The sequence below is a fragment of the Caloenas nicobarica genome, chromosome 3, assembly GCF_036013445.1.
Source record: "Caloenas nicobarica isolate bCalNic1 chromosome 3, bCalNic1.hap1, whole genome shotgun sequence".
NCBI lineage: Eukaryota > Metazoa > Chordata > Aves > Columbiformes > Columbidae > Caloenas > Caloenas nicobarica.
In genome coordinates, this window is record NC_088247.1 from 116,709,180 (window position 1) to 116,729,035 (window position 19,856).

The following is a 19,856-nucleotide window of genomic DNA, read 5'->3' on the forward strand; positions in this document are numbered from 1 at the left end:
CGCGGCGCTGCCTCAGCCCGCCGCTCCCGAGCCGCCTCAGCGAGGCCGCAGCTCCAGGTAGCCCGGGAGGCACCTGCGGTGCGCGGCTTCCCGACACAGGGAGGCGGGACGGGGCGGCGCGGTACGCTACGACCCTCGGGGCGGCCTAGAGCCACGGCTCGTCACCTCCCTCCGGTGGAGCAGCCGCCGCCCGCAGCTCGGTGCCGCCCGCGGCCGGCTGGCCCTCCTCTCGGCACCCGCCTACCCCCTCCCCTCCTGCCGGTACCTGCCTTCCCCCGCTCCTGCTATTCTCCTCCTCCTTCCCCCCTCATGCATATGGATGGGCGCATGCGCGGGCGGGCGGCCTCCCCGCCTGCCGCCGTGGGCTAGATGAAGCCGAGCGGCTGCGGGGCTGCCAGACGGGTGGCCGGCTGGTGTGTGCGCTGCATGTGCGTGTGTGTGTGTCCGCGTGTGTGCGTGTGTGTCTCGGGGGGGCGGGGGGCTCGCCGCGCCTCCACCGCGCGGTGCCCGGCGACCTGAAAGAAATAAAAAGGATCGGGATAATAATCGCAATAATAAAAAAAAAAGAAAAAAAGAAAAGGGAAAGAAAAGAGGGAGGCGAGAGAATAAGGAGAATAAAAGGAGGCTGGGCTGCTTTGCATTGAAGACCGGGGCGCTATTGAAAGCGCTTGAAAAGCGGCGTTGTTCGGCGCGGGTGCGCGCCGCGGCCGGCGCGGTATATTAGAGCGGGGCGGCGGCGGGCAGCAGCGGCGGCGCCTCCTCCTCCTCCCCTCCTGGCCCTCCCCGTCCCGTCCCGTCCCGGAGCGAGCGGCGGACAGCGGCGGCCTGCAGGCGGGCGGGCAGCGCGGCGGCGGCGGCGGCATGCGTGCGCCCCGGCGGGCAGCCGCGGCGGCGTGCTCCCTCGGCCTCCTCCTGGCGCTGCTGGGGCTGCGGGCGAAGGTACGTACCTGGGGCTGCAGCCGCTGGCGGGGGGACAGGGAGGGAGGGAAGCCTCAGCCAGCCGGAGTTGGGCTCCCGAGGAGTTCGCAGGAATTTTGCAGCTTTTCTGCGGAACGCGGGTCCCGCTGTGATTGCGGGAGGTGGTTTTTAAAAGAGACCCCGAACCTTGAGCGGTGCGCAAGGCGCTTCTGCAAAGCTGCCGTAGCGACAGTGAAGTTACAGCTGCTAACTTTTCTGCGGAGATGGCACACGCAGAAGTCTTCCTTGCAGCAAGGCTTAATTCCCCGGGAATAAAAATTGCGATTACTGCAAACCGCTTTTTTACGAAATTACTTCTTTTTTTTTTTTTTTTTTTTTTTTTAAACTGCTAATTGCAGTATTCTTGGGGTGACTAATGAGCAAGGTCTGAATCTCAGCTGGCCAGCCTCGAGCAGGGAGGCTATTTTTCCCATCTCAGCTGCAGAGGGGTTGCATTTCCAGGGTGCTTTAGCTACATCGGTTTTTTGGGAGTTTGCTCTCGTGTAGGTACTCTCCGTTTGGTTTAGTTTTATTTCCTAATGATTTGGAAGCTTGCCTTGTACACACAGTGGTTTTTTGAAATTGGCACTTAAGGTTGTTTTTTAGCATTAATGGTATTATATGGTTGGGATGATTTATGAGCCTTTCTCATGGGTGTCTGGTAGGGACAAGCTCGGAGTACTTGCTTTTTTTTAATGTTATGGGTGTGCTTCTTGAAAGCAGTTAAGATAACTTTCTTCTGTCTGCAGAGTTATTGTAGATTGTGTTTGGGGAAAAAGAGTGAGGTAACTGTCTGTTTCTTGTTTCTTGTTTTTTTTTTTTTCTTTTCTCCTCCGGTTCTTTCTTGGGATTAACAGGTGACTTTAGCGTCGGGACAGTTTGAGTTGGAGATCTTATCCATGCAAAATGTGAATGGTGAACTGCAAAATGGAAATTGCTGTGATGGCACCCGAAACCCAGGAGACAGAAAATGCACCAGAGACGAGTGTGATACCTATTTTAAAGTTTGCCTGAAGGAGTATCAATCGCGGGTCACGGCTGGTGGTCCTTGCAGCTTCGGATCCAAATCCACTCCTGTCATCGGAGGAAATACCTTCAATTTAAAGTACAACCGGAATAATGAAAAGAACCGGATTGTTATCCCTTTCAGCTTTGCCTGGCCGGTGAGTGTGTGGCCTTGCTCTGGCTCTGCCTCTGTTGGACGGTCCTATTTGACATGGCCATAGCGAGCTGAGCTCGAACGTCTCGCGCAGGGGGAGAGGGACCAGGACCGGGGAGGGAGCAGGCATCTTGGCAAGAGCCTCGGGAATCCGCAGCACAGAAACGAGTAAAATGTGGTGGTGTTTTTGTTTTTGTTCCCTGGGGCTCACAATGCACAGCCTGTTAAATTTGAAAGTCAGATGTGCAGCGAGGGGGATCTAAATGGGTCAGGGAAGCAAACCTAGTATCTCTGCACTTTACAGCATGAATAAGTCTCTTGAGACTTAGAAGGTCAGAAGTTCATTTTTTTTTTTAAAATTTTTTTTTTTTTTCCAAACCAGTGAAGTCTTGGGCTTAAGCCAAAAGAGCAGTGGGTTAGGGGCTGTAGAGGGATCCCGTGTGAAAAGTGTGTGTCATAGCTGGCCTCCTTCCCTGGAGCGTGTTTGGGAAGGCTTCCTGCTTCTCCCAAGGGGAAATCTCCCTGCGCTGCTTGGTGTTGATGAGAGCTGCTGCTCTTGGTGAACTAGTTGCCAGCTTCCCTGGGAAGCTTGTTGGCTTTTGAGGTACTTGTGGACTCTAGAAGCTAAAGACTGAGAAAAGCCTAGCCTTAGCTTTTGGGCCATTTCACCCACTCCTCCCCACAGCACACCTTTTCCTGGCTACTTGCCTCTGTGGTCCATAGATTCTGGCTTCCCTCTAGCTGTGTGCAAAACTCTATGGCTCAAGGAGGTGAGACTCTCTGCAAGGCACTTTCCCACTGTTGTCCACTCTAGCAAATACTGGTGAGCCTTGTAGAGTGGTGAGATGGAGGACGGGTGACCCTTGCTTTTGTGGAAGCCCATTTTGTTGTTAGTCATGTAATGAACTCTCGCTTCGACTTCAGCACTGCTTGTTTCTTCTGGGGGTGCTCAAGAGGGTTGAAGCTTTAATATGGTCAGCTCTATCTTTTATTTACTGCACAGAAAGGGAGGACCAGCTTTCCAAAACGGCCATTGCCCAGGACAGACCCACAGATGCAGGCTGTAGGGTTTGTGGACACAGAAGACTGCCCATGGCATTGTGTGCTAGGAGGTGCATTGTTTTGTGCCCAGGCAGGCAAAAACTGAGGATGACTGTTCTAGGGGGCTCTTAGAGACGCGTAACAGTCTATCTTTTGTGGTGGCTCTCTGGAATGCTATGGTATGAAAGCTGAAAACTCCCAAATTTATGCTTCTAAAAGTTATATTTAGAGATCACCTAGGAAACAAAACTGTTTTTCCCCCGTCCCCTTCTCCAAAGGCGCTGAGCAGACAATTTCCCACCGACTGCCTTGGGATATGTTGATGCTCAGCAGTTTTGAAGATCCAGTCATCCAAACCTAGATGCCTAAGGTCATTTTTGCGAGGGGAGGAGGGCTCTTACGTGCATGCAGGGGAGGGGTGAATCTTGTTTCCTATCCTCTGTCACTATCACTGCTGGCGAGGTGGAAGCATTTGTAGACTTTCCACTCCCTCTAAAGCTTGGCCCTTGCCAGTCAGATAAGGACTGGTTACTGGGAGGGCCTGGACTTTTTTTTTTTTGGGGGGGGAAGCCCGCCCCCAAAGCATTCCTTTTCCAGTTGTAGTGTAGACAGACTCTGTAGTCCTGTAGCCAAGTGCTGCAGGCAGCCATGTGTTCTTGAAACGTCCTGTGCTGCCTCCTACCTGCCTCCTCTGTCAGTTGTGACTTCTGGAGTACTGAGGGCTGGAGAGGCACAAGGGTGAAATCAAGTCTGCATTTTTAAGGAGATAGTATTACAAAGTACAATAGCAGAGTTAACAAAAGTACTCTCTGTTGGAAGTACAAGTCCATCCTTTCTTTCTTTCTCTTTTCTTTCTCTTTTTTTTTCTGACATGAAATGAGATAAAACTGTTATCAAATATGCTATCAAAGGGATAAAGAGCTTTGTAAAAATCTGAGGTATTTGAAGCTCTGCCAATAGTTGCAGTGCTTGTGTTGCAGATTTTGAGTTTTTTCAGAAAACTTAGGTTCATCAAGGATATATATAGTTGGTTGGTTGTTTAATGAGCCCCCTACCCTGTTCCCAGTAATTTGAGTGCCTTGAATCTGAAGATATGTGAATGTATATAAAAATTATGTGAAACACATTACTTCTAAGAGCCCCTCTCTTCATAGGGTTGGGAAGGGAAATCTGTGCATAGAGGGTGGGGCTGGGGGGTGGGGACCCTGGGAGAAGTTTTCTAAGCTTGCCTGCATCTTAGTAAAAGAAATGCTTCTATTGTCCTGCTGAATCTAATTGAGTACTGGAATCCTATAGCAGCAACAGCAAAACTCCAGTGCAGCCTCTGAAATGTGTAAAACTTGACAACTTCACACACTCTGGTTCCTAAGACTGGAATCTTTTTGAATAAACTCTTGCATGTTCCCATGCAGAAATGTACTTTTTTGAGATTGTGATGATAGTCTGCTTGCAATTATCAAGCCTGCTTCCCAGCTTTAACTTCCATAGGACACAGCTTTTAAGCTAGCCATTGTGACTTTCAAATGGCATTTGAACAAAAGAATATCTAATGTGGCAAAGCCCTTATTTTTACTAAAGTTGTGTGCACAAATCATTTTAGCTGTTTAGAAAGCTCTACAGATAAAGTAGTAAACTTAATTAGTCAACTCAAATCTGATGCTGAAGTTTCAGAACTTAAAAAAAAATCTTTAGATGGGTGAATGTGGACTTTACTAAAAGCTTGAGACTAGCATTGCATTTAGCAGTGGGGCTGAACATGAGAGTTGTCTTTGAGTGTAACTGAAAATGACAGTAAAGGTAATAGGAGCTAGACTGAAATGTTAATCATATTGCAGTTGAAAATTCATGCTCGTCTCTGAATATGTATTGTTTGTGTTCTACTATCTGAGGGAGGCCTTTCTTGGATGTTCCAGCTTGAGTCAGTAACGTTAAGAAGTCTTGTTGCCTTGACTACTTAAAAAAAAATCTCATGTCAAGCTGCCCTCTTACGCCATTTGTGAAAAATAGTTATATTGCATTAAGAGGTCTTTATTCATCATACAAGAGAAGAAGAAAAGAGAATTGTGTGCTTTAAATGTATTGTTAGATATGGTTTGTAGTTGCAATGTAGATTTGAAGTGTGAGTCTTATTAATAACTCATGCAGTTTGCTCTTGTCAGTTTTGATATGTACCCCTGTGAGTAATGGGTGTGGAGATGGTGGGCCATAAATTAATTTAAGTGATGGGAGGTTTGAGTAAGTTGCTAGGAAACAAGGCAGCAGCCAGAATAAAGGAACTTGAGTGTGTCAGAAAGCTACCCCTGCAGTAGCTAGCAATTCTTCAGTAAACTGAAACAATAATAATAGTGATGATTAAGGAAAAAAAAAAAAAAAAGTAGGCTTACTTCTTGCAATCATTTTGAGACTTTAGTGACTTTCTTGATAGGCAACTTGGTTTATGAAGACATGTAGGAAAGTATGGAACAAAAGGATTTCCATGTTTTGCTTGTCAAAGTCTGTCTCAACAGGTTTTGTTTCATGGTAGACACATGCTCTTCTCAGACATAAATAAAATCTCTTCCCTTCCTTAAAGAATCAGACAGCACCCGAAGTGTGGTGTGTGCCCTACCTTAAGGGAGCTGTGCATTAACTAGGTAAAGCCTAGCACTAAACTTTGCTTTTATGTCAAGAGAGATCTTTTGGGGGGTGGTGAGACTGAAAGTAAGAAGGAGGTCAAACTTGGCAATTCCTTTGGTATGCATAGCTCCAATTTCAAACAGCTTGTTTATCCTGAAATTATGATCCTTGTAATTATTTAATATTGGGGCCAATTGCACCAACACACCAGGAAACTACTGAGGTGAAAAAAAAAAACCCCACCCTCCAGCATCTAAATGACTTTAGTGTAAAATACAATTAAAGAGTTTTGAACATCTTATTTTAAGCTTACTCTAAAAAATACAATAGTCAGCTTTTTCCCTTTTTAATGACAAATCTTACTGTTACTGGTTCCTGAAGATAAAAAAGATGTTTTCTGGATAGGCATTGTTTTTCCTGGCTAGAAAGAGATAATAAAAGAGCCTTAGTGTTTTTTAAGCTTCATGAACTTTTTTCCCCTGTCTTGACACCAGAGGCTTCCAAAATAATAATCTGCAGCTGATACTAAAATAATAGCCTTTTGAATCTGAGAGAAACACACTTCATTCAACTGCTTTTTTTTTTTTATAAAAACAGTAGGTCACATTCATAAAACTAAAGCTTATTTTTTTTTATTTCGTTTTTCCCTCCCTCCAGGTAACTTTCGAACACTTGTAGAAGCAAATGCAGATATTGTTCAAGCTTTTCTTAAAGAATGCTTGATAAGTCATCTTGGAGCATGGGCAGATCAGAAGAAATATTTATAATAACAAAATGCATATTAACCAAATCCACACTGTGTGATTTATTGTTGACTAATAATTTAAGAATAACTCTTCAGCACTCAAAGTGCAATGTTTTGCCTAGGATTACTATCCAAGATGGAGCTGAGAGTAGTAAGTGACATCTGAAGCATAATTAGCATCCACAAGGCTGGGTTTTTTTCCCAGGACTGCAGAGGAATGATACATCCATTCAGAGGTTTTGAACTTCTTACATGTTCTTAAGAGTTATTTATGTTCCGGTCAGTTCAGAACTTCATCTTCCTGGTAAATCCATTTGACTATATTACCATAATATGTCTAAAAATAAATCCTTATCCTGCCTGCTCTCAGAATTTTAATTCTTGGTATAATAAAGGCCTGCTGCAGTTTAACTTCGGTGGCAGTGAGATTGGGCCTGGCGTTGAAGCTTGTTCCTAAACTTTCTCAGACTACAAACATCCAGCCCTGTCAGCTTGTTTATGCAGCTGGAAGTCTGCATGTCTGAAAATGAATTGCATAAGATTGCTTTATGCTTAAAACTCTAGTTAACTCGAGGAAACTTACTGCTTCATTGTGGACTGAAGGCAGGAATAGAAGTAAATGAGTTCTGAAGCTAGGAAAATTGGGCCTTAGCTAATTAAGTGAGATGTTGCGCCATACAAGAGCCTTGCACTCTTATACATGACGCTTATTCCAACTTCAGTTCTGAAGTCTGATGCCCTGTAGCACATGCAAAAACCTTAAGCTACAGTTTTTGAAAGTATTTCTCTGTAGATAATTCTAATGACAAGATTGGTTTTGAAAATTCAAACTGAACTTGACTTTGCATTTCTGCTGATGAATAGAATTTTTATATGTAAATTGACACAGTTCTAATAATTTTAGCTGGTGACCCGTATGCTTCAACATGGGGAAAGATGTCAAAACTAGAAGCTGTTGTGTTTGGTTTTTGTTAGTCTGTGGAGCTCATGGTTCTGTGGTCACTGTTGTGCAGCATAAATTACACTCATTATTCTTGTAGTATTCAGAAGAAACTGTAAAATGTGGATAGAAGTGGTTGAAGTGGTTTGTAAATAGTCAAACATCCAGAGTCTTTTACCAGCTCAACCCAGTTCTTATGCAGTTAGGTAAATAAGTAGAAAGGCTTCTTGTTCAGGCTTGCTCTATGTGAACCTGACTGTTTTGCTTGGCTGCCTACTAGGTATTCTCTCTATTAACCTTGCCACCCTTTTGTAACTGGTGCATTTAATTATCAGTGGGATGCTTTAAACAGGTAGGGGGACTGATAAGAGCAGGTAATCTGCTTGTTGGGGAAGGTTGAAAGCAACCATTGACATCTTGGCCTGCCTGCTAGTCTTTGACAAGTGGGACTCCGTGAGAAAATAACTCTGTAACGAGATAAGGTGCTGATTAAAACGCGGTTGTCGTACAATGCACACTGGTAGCTGAAATCACTTAAAATCATTAGTTTAAAAAGAAAGAAGGGAAAAAAAAAAAAGAGATGCTGAACTTTTTTTTTTTCAGTTTTTAAAGGAGGGGAGGAGGGAGGACCCCAAGTCTCCCCGCTCTGTCCCACTACATTGTTCGGTTAATGCACACTAGTTTTATGATTGGAATACATTGTAGTCCGGCCACCCAGACAGAGGCATTGACTGCTAATATTAACCAAGAACAATAGTGTGGCCATACTGACTGCAGTGAGGATTACAGAACATAATGGGGCCTATCCAAAAATAATGCTAATACAGGACAAGCAACAGGAAGCAGCAGTAGACTCAGCATTGCTCGGCTCCCAGACAAACCATGGACTTACTTCACACAATGGCAACTTCAGCACTTTATGTATTCACAGGACACTCATTATTCCAGCAGGCTTGCCAGATCAGAGATCAGCCCGGTTTACTGGATGCTTAAGCGTATGCATAGTTTGGATAGCGGTACTTTTGTGTCCTTCATCATTTGGCAGGAGGGTGGCAGCTGCATCGCAGAGAAGGTCTTGACTTCAGTTACTGGCTTGGCTTGTGCCAAGGCAGAATGGCGGGGGAAGTCTGTCCTGGAAGCTGCTAATATAGTTACATTTGTTTTCATGTTTTCTCCTTTATGTGGCAATGAAGCGTTTACTGGCACTAACAGCATTGAAGGAACTACTCAAAATGAAGACTAAGGGAACAATGTGCTCTGTTTTCATGTGGGCATATTCTGATGAGGCTCTTGGCTGGGCTGCCTGCGTGAAGTTCTGCCTGGCTCTTGGCCACGGACTCTGAGGTGCGGGATCCTTACAGCTTGGGCTCTGTTTATATACGCAGGGTTGAGAGAGTAACAGCTTTATAGGGTTTTGCTTTACTGGCCCAAAGGAGAGCTTCCTGCCGATGTTGCATTTGACAAAGGGTTAGGAGGGTTAGGTTGTTTCCTTTCTTCTCCCATGTAGGTCCCTATCTCATCTGGATGAGAAACCAGTTGTCTTCAAGTTCTTTGAAGGAATACTCTGTTGTCAAAGTTGACTAGCTGAGCATGGCATGACGTTGTGATGCATCTGTATAGCGTCATCTTGACTTGTCATGTTGCAACAAGGGTAAGGGAGTCCTGCTGACATTTAGAGGAAGTGATTTTGTGAGTAGCCTTAACTCTGCTCAGAGGGATTCTCCTCCCTGGCCCTTGGGTGCTTTCAAATACTCCTCAGCTTCCCTATCTCACCCCCTTCCAGCTGAAGGGAGGAGGGATTGCTGGACTTCTCGGCGATTTGCTGTGGCCTGCTTGTGACCGCATGCTAGTCTCCTAGCCTCCTTCCCTAGGATGCAGGTGAGGTTCGAGGGCCCTTCTCAAACTGGTCTTCACAGCTGGCAGAGCATGAGGAGAACATTGCTGGGCTTAACCTGCTCTCCTTGTTTGGCAGAGGAGGAGCAGGCGCAGCGCTCAGAATGCAAACTTCCCACTGCATTTGTCTAGTCATGGTTTCACATGCTCAGCAAAGCTCTTGCATGGTTTAACCACAAGGATAGGAGGGAAAGAAGTTTGACTAGTTGCAGCCTCTTTCAAAAAGGAGGTAGTCCTTTCACTAATGAGCCTGATGTTTTAATCTTGCTCTGTCCCACTGACTCGCAGAATGACTTTAGAAGCCAGAGTACAAAAACACCTTTTGGGTGGGTGTCTGGATGAAGGGAGGGAAGATGGTAATCAAGCTGAGAGCTTTAAACACCACCTGCTTACCTGGAGCTGCTAATATTTCATTTAAATAACCAGAAAAGAGATTGCATTGGCTTTCCAGGCCCTTAAAAGGGGCAGTTTCTGATGGATTTCAGGGTCTTCACAGTCTTTCTTGAGTTGCATTATCAATGGATTAGCCTAAATCATGGTGTCTTGTCATTGAGGAAAATAGCTCTTGCACATTGGTGCTTGCTTTGGGGTTTTCTTGAGTGTGAGCTTCACAGTTTCCATCCTCTCATAGCTTAATTCATAGGAGCTGTGCTTAAATTTGACCATGCTGCCTTTCAGTCCTCTGGGCTGCTGTGGATGTTCTCCAAAGTGTGCCGCCTTGCTGTTCCTTTCAAGCTGCCTTTCCTCTCAAGCCAGAATTCCTGCCTTCTGGTCAAGCTCAGGTTTACAATGGCTAATTGGGTGTGACTCTGGAAAGTTCACTGCTGCCTTGTTGCCTAGGACATTACTTTGATGGGATAAGGTGCACGATGTGGAATTCTTGTGTCTGGATATATATATTTATTCAAAGATGTGAAGAGGTCACCTATGGGCATGGGAAAAGTTAAACCTCCACGCTGTAAGTAGTCATTCCTGAGATATCTGAATTGTTGATCTATAGAGTGGGGATGATATGCACTTTAAAAAAAAAAAATCTCAACAGTGCAGTCTTTGCACAGAGCTGCTGCTTTGGAAGATGGAGGGAACTGGCTAGAAGTGTGAGATAGTTGGATTGCTGAGGGCGACTTGCTACTCTTGTTGTGGGGCTGTGGGCGTCTTGTGTCTGTTGTTTGGAAGTGTCCCATCTTGAACACAAAGTCTCGTCCTTTCTTTGCGCTGTGCTGAGAGGGGCAGAGCCAGGAGATTAAACTGCCATTCTTTGTATCATCCCTTTTCAGAACAGGGATTCTTCATCTGAAATATTCAGATGAGGTGAGAGGGGGCACATAGAAACAAGGGTATTGCTAGGGTGCGTCTATTCCCCCTGCATCTTGTTTCCATCCAGTTAGGCAGAAGCCTCTCCTTTCTTTAAATGGTGTGGTGTTGGAAAGTGGTCATGCAAGTATATAGCAACAGTAGCAGTTAAAGCAAGGATTCAACCTTTCCTTTCCTTAAGGGCTAGGTGTGTTGGTAAACAGTCCTGAGAACCAACTGGGAACTGTTGCTATGAGTTTAGACAAAATATCTTCCAAAACAATTATGCAAGGCCGAAAGGAAAACATCCTCAACTTTATTGGAAGTAGTGATAGTTGCCATAATTCATTCCCTATATCATAATATTTTTTCAAGCTTGCACTAACATGTTGTGCTTGTGCTTCTCAATGTTGGTAATTAAACCAGTGAGGAAGCACCCAGGATAGTGCAATCTATATGTGTAATATGGCTCAGGAGTTCTATTCTTTGTGCGTTTTGTTTTGTTTTTACCACTGGCTTGTATAATAACTTCTTAAAACTGCTTTAAACAGTATTAAATGATCACATTGTGTCCTATTTTATTTTCAGAGTTTCTTTCAAGTTGAGAGGCTTGGTCTAGAATAGTAACAAATAAAATGTAACTTTCATGAAATATTAACCAAAAATGGTTTGGGCCAATGCAGACTGCATAGAAGTTTGGGCGCATGTCTCGGCTTGCCCAGCTTTGCTTACTTTTTGAAGCATTTTCCCACAGTTATCAGTGAACGAAATGGAATCCTAGTCTGCTTTGAATATGAAACATATTTAGGCGATATTCCAAGCTGGTGTCCATCACAAACTAGGTTTTCATTCAGAGGCTGCATGCTGTGTCCAGTCGTGAGAAAACAGTCTGCTTAACTTTTTTTTTTTCCTCTCTCTCCTTTTAAGGAATTCGAGGTCTGCCTTACACTTGCACCTTGTAGCAGCTTACTCTCAGAACTGTATTTTGGTTTCTGTTACAGAAATGGTGTTAAGCAGTGCAGACCATAAATGAGCGGATTGTGACTGAGCACAGACTAAATTAAGAAGAAATAAATATTAAAATCTGCAGCTTTGATGGCGAAGCATCAAAATCCTTCATGGAGAGCTTTTATTTGTTGTTGTTCTGCTCAGCAGAAAGATGTTATGTTTATTACCTCATTTATAGTTATTATTATACTACTTAATTTTCAAGTCATATTTTTTCTTGGGTTTTTTTTTGGGGGGGAGGTGGTGGTAATGTTTTGTTTTTGAATCATTCTCTAAGTTTGGATATGGCTGGTTAAATGTCAGTTTTGAAAGATACAGCCTGGATAATATCTCGGAGTAGAGCTGGGGGAGGAGAAGATGTTTTAATGGCTCTTGTTCTCAAGTTAGGATTGAAGATAAAGGTGGCTTAGATGTAATAGCTGGCACCTTTCCAGCCCATGGAGTCACTTGTGTTAGTTTATGCTTAGATTATTATTACTGGAGTGCTGGCGAGCTCATTGGCAGATTAGTGCGTCTGTAAAAGTGACACGGGGTGGATAGTGCGGCTTCCCTTTCCCTGCGCTTCCAAATAGTCTGATTTTTTAGCCTTTGTTTTACAATGCTGCTTCTCTCTCACCCCACCCCCTTCCCATAGCCCTCCGTTCTTCCCTCAGTTACCTGATACGGGTGGGAGCTGCGATGGCCCTCATGCAGACAAAGCTTTCAAAGGGGGTGCTGAAAAGCAAAGTCCCTAGAGATCAGGCTGTCAAGGCAGAGCACAGTAATCTTAGCAACACTTCTGGCTTTCAGGATGGCTGGGGGAAGGGACATCAAGACTACTTTTCTGTAACTAAAATTCTTTTGAAGCACCTTTGGTGGTGGGGGTGTCAAGTGCTGGTTTTGGAATTTTTTGACGCTTTGCCAGCCTGATGTTTTTTGTCTCCCATGTGCAATTCTTGCACACGTGCTTTACTGTGGCTGCAGCATAGTGTCAAAGGCTGTACTTCCTGCTTAAGTACATAAGATGCATTAATGATGACAAAGATGAGCTATCCAAGGTGAAAGGTCTCCTAAGTCAGACTGGATAAGGTAGCTTATGGGGTTTCAAGAAGATCATGTTTGTCTCAAGTATAATCTATCACCTATTTAGGTTTTCAAGTATTCCATTTTAAAGCAGAGGCCAGTATCTTTTTTTTCACTAAAATGGTTGTGTGTGTTTTTTCTTTACAGTTATGTGTGGCTTTGAAACTAACTCTTATTTCTCTCTTGCAGAGATCCTACACATTGCTTGTTGAAGCATGGGATTACAATGATAACTCTACTAGTAAGTATTCATTCCTCTGGTTTACTTAGTTGAGACACCTTGATTTCCTGGCCATTGAAAGGTCTTTGGTAGTCTAACCAGACCACTCTGAGTAGGGCATGAGGAGAGGGAAAAGGTCTCCCCCAGATGACTCGGAGCAACTACTGTAGGCTCTGCAGCAGCCTATCTCCCTCACGTTGCCTTTAGAGAGTGAGTGGCTTGCTCACCTAGGTACCAACAGTTTGGTGCCTAAAAATACATGCCATTAATTCCCTCTTTCTCCTTGGGGAGGATAGAAGTCAAGGGGTTTCTTCAGGTTTTTTTTGTTTGGACTTTTTTTTTTTTAGGAGTGATATTCAGAAGCCTAAATCTTTTTGACTTGGAACTTCCCTATAAACTATGTATTCTCAAAACTGAACATGCTGCTTTAAAAAAAAAAAAAGCAAAATCAAATAAAAAAACCTCTGAAAGAGCTGGTATAGGTATCCATCCATGAGAAACAGGAGTGACTACTAGCTTTTCCTTGGGAGTTGGATGTCTAGGGGTTTATATTCAGGGGCTGAAAAATATTTAGCAGACACCAGCTGGTAGAGCTGGCTGGAAATAAGGGTGGGAATCTTTTACCTGGAATGGCTTCGGTTGGTTTTAGAAATTTTCTGCTAAGCTTTTCCTGTTGTCTAGAGGAAGCTGTATAGGGGCTCTTGGCATATGAACTGTTCTGCTCCTACTGAATTAGGTGGGCAAAATTAGCTCTATTTTCAATCTAAGGCTTTAACAGTGTGTGGTAAAAACCACAGGAGAAAGTATGAACCTGAACTGGTACACCTTTTGTTGATGCAACAAACCTTTTCCTTCAACAAGGAAGCAGCAGCGCCATGGCCCATCTTACACAAATTTTTAAACAGCTTCTTGTAGTCCACTTTGGAATTCCAGGTGACAGCCACACAGTAATGAAATGGACTTCATGCTTCATGAAAGAAAGGCCTTGTAAAAATATGTGTAGTGCTGTAGTTTTGTTTTAATTGGTGTGGAGTACACTGCTTGGGAAATGCCTGTGAGTCTGGGAACCTTTCCGCACAGATCTGCTTTTAAATTTTTTTTTAATATACACGGGCTGTCCTATTAGTTCTCGAAAAGAAGTCGTCCGTTGCAAATGATTGATGTGACCTGTCACTGCCAGCCAAGGATTGCTTTGCAACCTGCCACATCCAGCACTGTTGCAGTACCTGTCATTTCAGGCCCTACCCCAGCAGTCATGGAGCAGTGGCTGGGAGGCTTCTTGGCTCTTAACTATGGAGTGTTTTATGGAGGAGCAGAAAATAGGTTGCTACAGCAGCAGAGTAGTATTAAAAATGCAAGATGCCTGAATTCAAAATGAAGGTCTTGTTTACAGTAGGAGCTGGGATTTTTTTTTTCAGACTGGGTCTCTGCCACTTCTACTATTATTAGAGCTCATCTTTTTTCATGAAACAACTGCATTTGCAAAGTTACACAATGAACCCTTTCTTTGCTTTCATGTTCTGCAAGTACAATTGTCTTCAGACAAAATTGCCTCATTTCTCAGCAGTGCATTTGACCAAGTGCAGACATGTTCTTACATATGTTCCTGATTTGCATTCCTGCACTAGCTTTGCTGTCACATATCCATCTGTAGGTCACTTCAGTCACTGTACCGCACAAAGCTTTTCCTTTGTACTGCATCGCTTTACTTACAGTCAGCTTTTCCAGAGCTGAAGAATAAGTCTTGAAGAACTTGTTAAGGAAATCATTAGAACTAAATAATTGTCATCATATGAAGTGATGACTATTTTTTTTTACCCTAATTACTACTGAATTGTAAGGACCCTGTGAGATGTCTCAAAAAAGTGAGTTTAGTAGGCTTTGTGTAACTTTTCAATAGCTCTATCATCCTCTGATCAATGCAGTCGTTAGGAGATCCTAGAGTGGATGCTTCCTTCCCCCCTCTACATTCCACTCCTCCTACGTTCCCTTTACCACATACTCTCTCTTGTCTCACTTCCAAGAGTGGCTTGCAGTTAAATTCTGGCCCTGTTGAAGCTGATGAGAATCGTGCTTTGTTGGAGCCAAGATTCAACTTAAATGGTTTCCTTACTCTGGTTCTTGTCTAGATGCCATCTTGCTACTGTCGCTTCAAACATAAAGCTAATGGGGCTGACATCGCATCTCGAACTATGTCAAAGAGCCATTGTAAATTACTGGTATCAGTTGCATGTGAATTCCAGTCGGCCATAAGAGACTAGAGCACAATGTAAACCAAGCCATAGCTGGAAGTTGTCTGAAACAAAGACTTTAAAAAATAACTGTGGTGACCTTGGCCACCCAAACTGCTTAGAGGAGTCTGGGCTTTTGTCGTCGTCGTTGTTGTTGTTGTTTGCTTCCTGGTGATGTGTAGTTAAAATTTCCAGAAATTGGCTCACTGATAAGCTAAGGTGGGCAGTCAAAATAGCTGATTTCCCTGTGCCTAAAACCTCTGATACAGTTGCCCACCAAATAAAAAGATGGATTAACAGCTTTGAAGTGTAGCCATATAAAGTGAATGAAAGCAACAAATTCTCTGCCAGCGAAGGACACTTCATCAATTTCTATTTGGTTAATGTTTCCTCTAACCTTTCTATCAAAACATGGAATTCTGAGTCAGATGATGTCAGGAGAGCTGGGAAGATCGTTTTCTCTCGAGTCTGGCCGACGACTACTTCTTATTTACTTAACCAGTCTGCTGCTTTGGGATTGCTTATTACAAAACTTAAAACATTATTGGTGTGGGTTAGGATTGGAAGAGTTGTTGCAATGCCTTCCCTCAAGCCTGGGTCAGCACACTTGTGTAAGTGCGTACTGACAGGTGGGAATAGGGAAGGGTGGAGAAATTGTTGTACAAGAAGGAACACGCTGATACTTTGTTGTGAAAACTGTGGGTAATGGCTCCTGGAAAGGGATCTTGAGCCTGTGAGGCCTTACTTGAATTTAAATACACGGTGGCAGCTTTATAACATGTATCAAATGAAAGGCATTTTAGCCATGATCCAAAGCGAAATTGCAGATGGTTTTCATCTAGGCCCTTAAAAAAATAAAGTCCAGTGGACTAACAAGGATGTTTCCATTTGAGTTCAGCCTGTGGTTAAGGGCTCAAAAGAGCCGGTGGCTGGAGTTGAGATGTTGTAGACATACAGCAAGGACGTGCTTCCTAATGAGCTGGCAGATACAAGAAGAATGATAGAGCAGAGGCAAGAGGACAGATCTCTTTTCCAAGGCGACTGTTTTTCTGGTGCCAAGGACTGAAATAGCTGTCAGTGGTTATGTTCCCAATGGGGAACAGGAAAAGACTGGAAAAGCAAGAGTGAGTGAGTGTGTGTGTGGAGGGGGGGCAGTTTGCAAAACTAAATTGAGTGTCATTCCCCTTCTTCCACTTACAGGAGCAAAGCATAGAGTTGTTTTACTCGCAAGAAACAGGATGTCTTTATGCACGGACTTGGTATTTGGGGAAATGCATTTGCTTTCCAACTGTGCTGTAGATCGGGGTGTAATCTTGGCAAGCGCAGCAAAGCCATCTCCAGCACGCATGAGTGGAACTATAATCGCTTGACTAGCCCCATTCAAGACTAATAGATATGCATCTGCTTAAGTACCTCTTAGAATTAGTCAGTAATCTTGTTGATGAGATCTAAGAGCCTTACACCTGCACGGTACAGGACATGATATTGCTCTGGATATACCAGTATGGAAAAGTCCTTAGGCATCTACATTATTTGTGAATGGGATGTAAATTAATAAAGGCCTGTGTGCATTTGAAAGTCTTGCACATCAATGTGGGGTTGGGGGCTTAGTGCCAATGAATAATAAAACCTGATTTAAATGGAAAATATCATAGAACCAGAAATACCAGAAGGTGAATAAGAAGTTGTTGCCCTTAATTTCACACTGTAAACACTTAATGAATGCCGGTCTCGAGCCAGGAATACCCCCAGAACGGGTAAATGCTTACAATGTGTGTGTATTAACACTTTTCTGTGGTTGTGCAGCAAGTGCTTTGACTTTATTCAGAACTGCAGACAAGCAGGCAGGCTCTAGTGGTGAATTGATAATGGGTAGCTGAGGCTTGAGGAGCCTGTTTGGAAGTTCTTTTTGAAAGTTACAAATCAAAGGTCCTTAGCAGTACATTTAGAAATATTTTAGATGAAAAACTGTCCATGTGTTGTTTAAGCTTTATGTAGCAACTTCATTAGACTTCAATGCTGCCTTATGCAACATCCTCAAATTTTGTTTTGTGATTGTTGGAAAAACGAGCTGAACATCAGTGAGTTCTAATTCCTAACACTCGAATGTGCCTGTACTTCACATGCTGTTTTCTAACACATCATTGGCAAACTGCCCTTCTACCTAAAATTTTCCTGGATTATGCTCCCATATACAGAACAGGGTACCCTGGTACTTAGTTTTGGTTTTGTACTATGTCTGCAAAGATATTTTGGCTGTTTTATGATAAACTTTCACTTGGCACTCAAATGCTTGCTAGCTGCAGGTTGTAAGGCAGTGTCAGATCATTTAAGTCACAAGACCTGAACTACAAAGTGAAATACCACAGATATATACAATGTTCTGCGCTAATGCGAAGTATTATTATTTCAAGCCATAATTTAGACAGTTGTAGGGCTCTAAAAGCCAGAAGGCTCTTGCTGGAACTAAATGTCAAGTACAAACTCTAAACTTTGAAATACTCAGTAGAGAGAAGGGGATCTGTGGCAAATATATGCAGTAATTTGAGTTCTCTGCTTCAAGTTGTGGTAGTTTTGAATTTTCAGTGTCAGCTAACATCTGAAGAAAGAACCCCCATGGTATTTCTCGGCCAAAACCTGGTGAGATCACTGATGTCATCTGAATGCCAGAGTTGCTAGTTTTCAGTTCAACCAGAGTCCCAGAAGGCCACAAACGTTTTGTGGTGCTCGTGTTCAGTTTGTAGACATTGCTTTATTAGGCTATTGTAGTATGATGGTTTTGTAAATATTCCAGTTATAAACAAAACTAGTACCATTAATGGAGAAGCCTGGAAAACCACATTATGTACCAATCGATTGGAGCTAGAAGTAAAAGCAGCTGCATTTTCTTTAATCACAAACTGCAGGATTCTTACTGAATGTCCTTACGCTGCAAAAGGGATACGTGATTTGCAGTAACCTAACAGTCCCTTTTGATTTCAAGCTTTATTCAGTTTGATAATGTTGCATGTGTGTTTCAGTTAATGGTTTGTAGCTCCAGGGCAGCCTTATCTTACTCTCTAAAACAGAAAATGAAGAAAACCAACTGGCTGCCTCAGTCTGGTCTGCGAAGGCAAAGCGCTGTGATGTGGGAGGTAACGATACGTAAATGAAGTCTTAACTCTGACATCTCTTCTGACTCCTAGATCCCGATCGCATTATCGAGAAGGCGTCCCACTCTGGCATGATCAATCCAAGCCGTCAGTGGCAGACTTTGAAACATAACGCAGGAGTCGCCCACTTTGAGTATCAAATCCGTGTGACTTGTGCAGAACATTACTATGGCTTTGGCTGCAACAAGTTTTGTCGACCAAGAGATGACTTCTTCACTCACCATACCTGTGACCAGAATGGCAACAAAACCTGCTTGGAAGGCTGGATGGGACCAGAATGCAACAAAGGTTTGTGACAAATGTTCAAATCTCAAGTGATCCATGGGCTCGGGTAGGATTTGAGTACATCGTATCCAGGTTGCAATTCAGTGGTCAGTTAGTGCAGACAACAGGGCTAAGAACTGATGAGGCAGCGACTAACTCTTTACACAGAGAACTAGGAACAGGGGAAGGCTAGTTTCTGCCTTGTTTTAAAATCGTAGAGAGGTCTGGCAAGTACTGGGCACTTAGCAGATGTGTTCTTTCTCTGATTATCCACATCTTTGCCCTTGGGAAGAAAACCCAGCCCATTGACTTCAATGGGAGTTCTGCTGCTGACTTCAAAAAGGATTTCCCCTTTGGTGCAGAACTTCAAGACAAGCAGGAAGGAGAGACTTGTTTTAGAGCTGACCTGGCAAGTGTAAAGCTTTGGTGTTTGAATCCCAGGCTGTTTGTTCTACCTGAGATTGTTTAACATGTTTATGAGGGAATGGCAACTTCCTCAGTAATTTCATAAGGAGAAAGCAGGACTCTGAATAGGAACAGACTATTATCAGCATGTCTTGCTGACTGAGTTTACCTGCAGTTTGAATAAACGCTCCTGTTAATATCTGATCCGTTCAGAGATACGGCTCAGAAGTAAATCCAGGGTAGTTAAAAGTTGCTTTGAATGAGATGTGAAGCCAGGGAGAGTGGGCCAGTTCACCTGCAAAAGATGGAGAAAGGAAACCCGTAGACTCAAAGTGACTTGCAGCTCTCTACGGTGAGCTGGTTTCTCTTGCATAGAAACAATTCTTCCAACAGCATTAGGTAGACTCCTCTGCAAAACTAGCTGATAGATTTCCTGTCACAGGGAGCAGCCTACCTTGGTTTTCCTTCCAGTAGAGTTGATACAAGAGAGACTTGTTAAAACCTTGGATTTAGTAGGATTACAATGCTGTTGGAGATTAAAACATTCCCACGAGTGTGAAGATGCAGGAAGCAGGCAGCATGCTGATATTCTTCTTTTTTTTGTTATTTTAACAGCTATTTGTCGTCAGGGATGTAGCCCCAAGCATGGTTCTTGCACAATTCCAGGAGAGTGCAGGTAAATGCTCCCTCTCCCTCCTTTTTTTCCCCAACTCCCCCAAGTAATTAAATAAGTGATGCTTAACACAATAGGACTGGGACGGGAGGGTGTTTTTGGAGTCATGTTTTTGACCAAGGCACATTATTCATGCTGACTTGCCCAGAATAAGGGGGGAGCAAGCTTTTAATGCACTGATAATTTTAAGAAGCTTT

The 19,856-nt window shown here is 43.5% G+C and overlaps 1 protein-coding gene across 1 annotated transcript in view; it reads left to right on the plus strand.

Moving 5' to 3' along the window:
- Window positions 1-421: 421 nt before the first annotated feature.
- JAG1 (jagged canonical Notch ligand 1) overlaps window positions 422-19,856 on the plus strand; it is a 35,865-nt gene continuing 16,430 nt past the window's right edge. Inside the window, exons 1-5 of the mRNA XM_065631972.1 lie at window positions 422-939; window positions 1,815-2,120; window positions 12,904-12,955; window positions 18,351-18,605; window positions 19,602-19,662. Of these exons, the coding sequence (XP_065488044.1) occupies window positions 862-939; window positions 1,815-2,120; window positions 12,904-12,955; window positions 18,351-18,605; window positions 19,602-19,662 (752 nt within the window). The 5' untranslated portion in view covers window positions 422-861. The remainder of the gene's footprint in view (window positions 940-1,814; window positions 2,121-12,903; window positions 12,956-18,350; window positions 18,606-19,601; window positions 19,663-19,856) is intronic.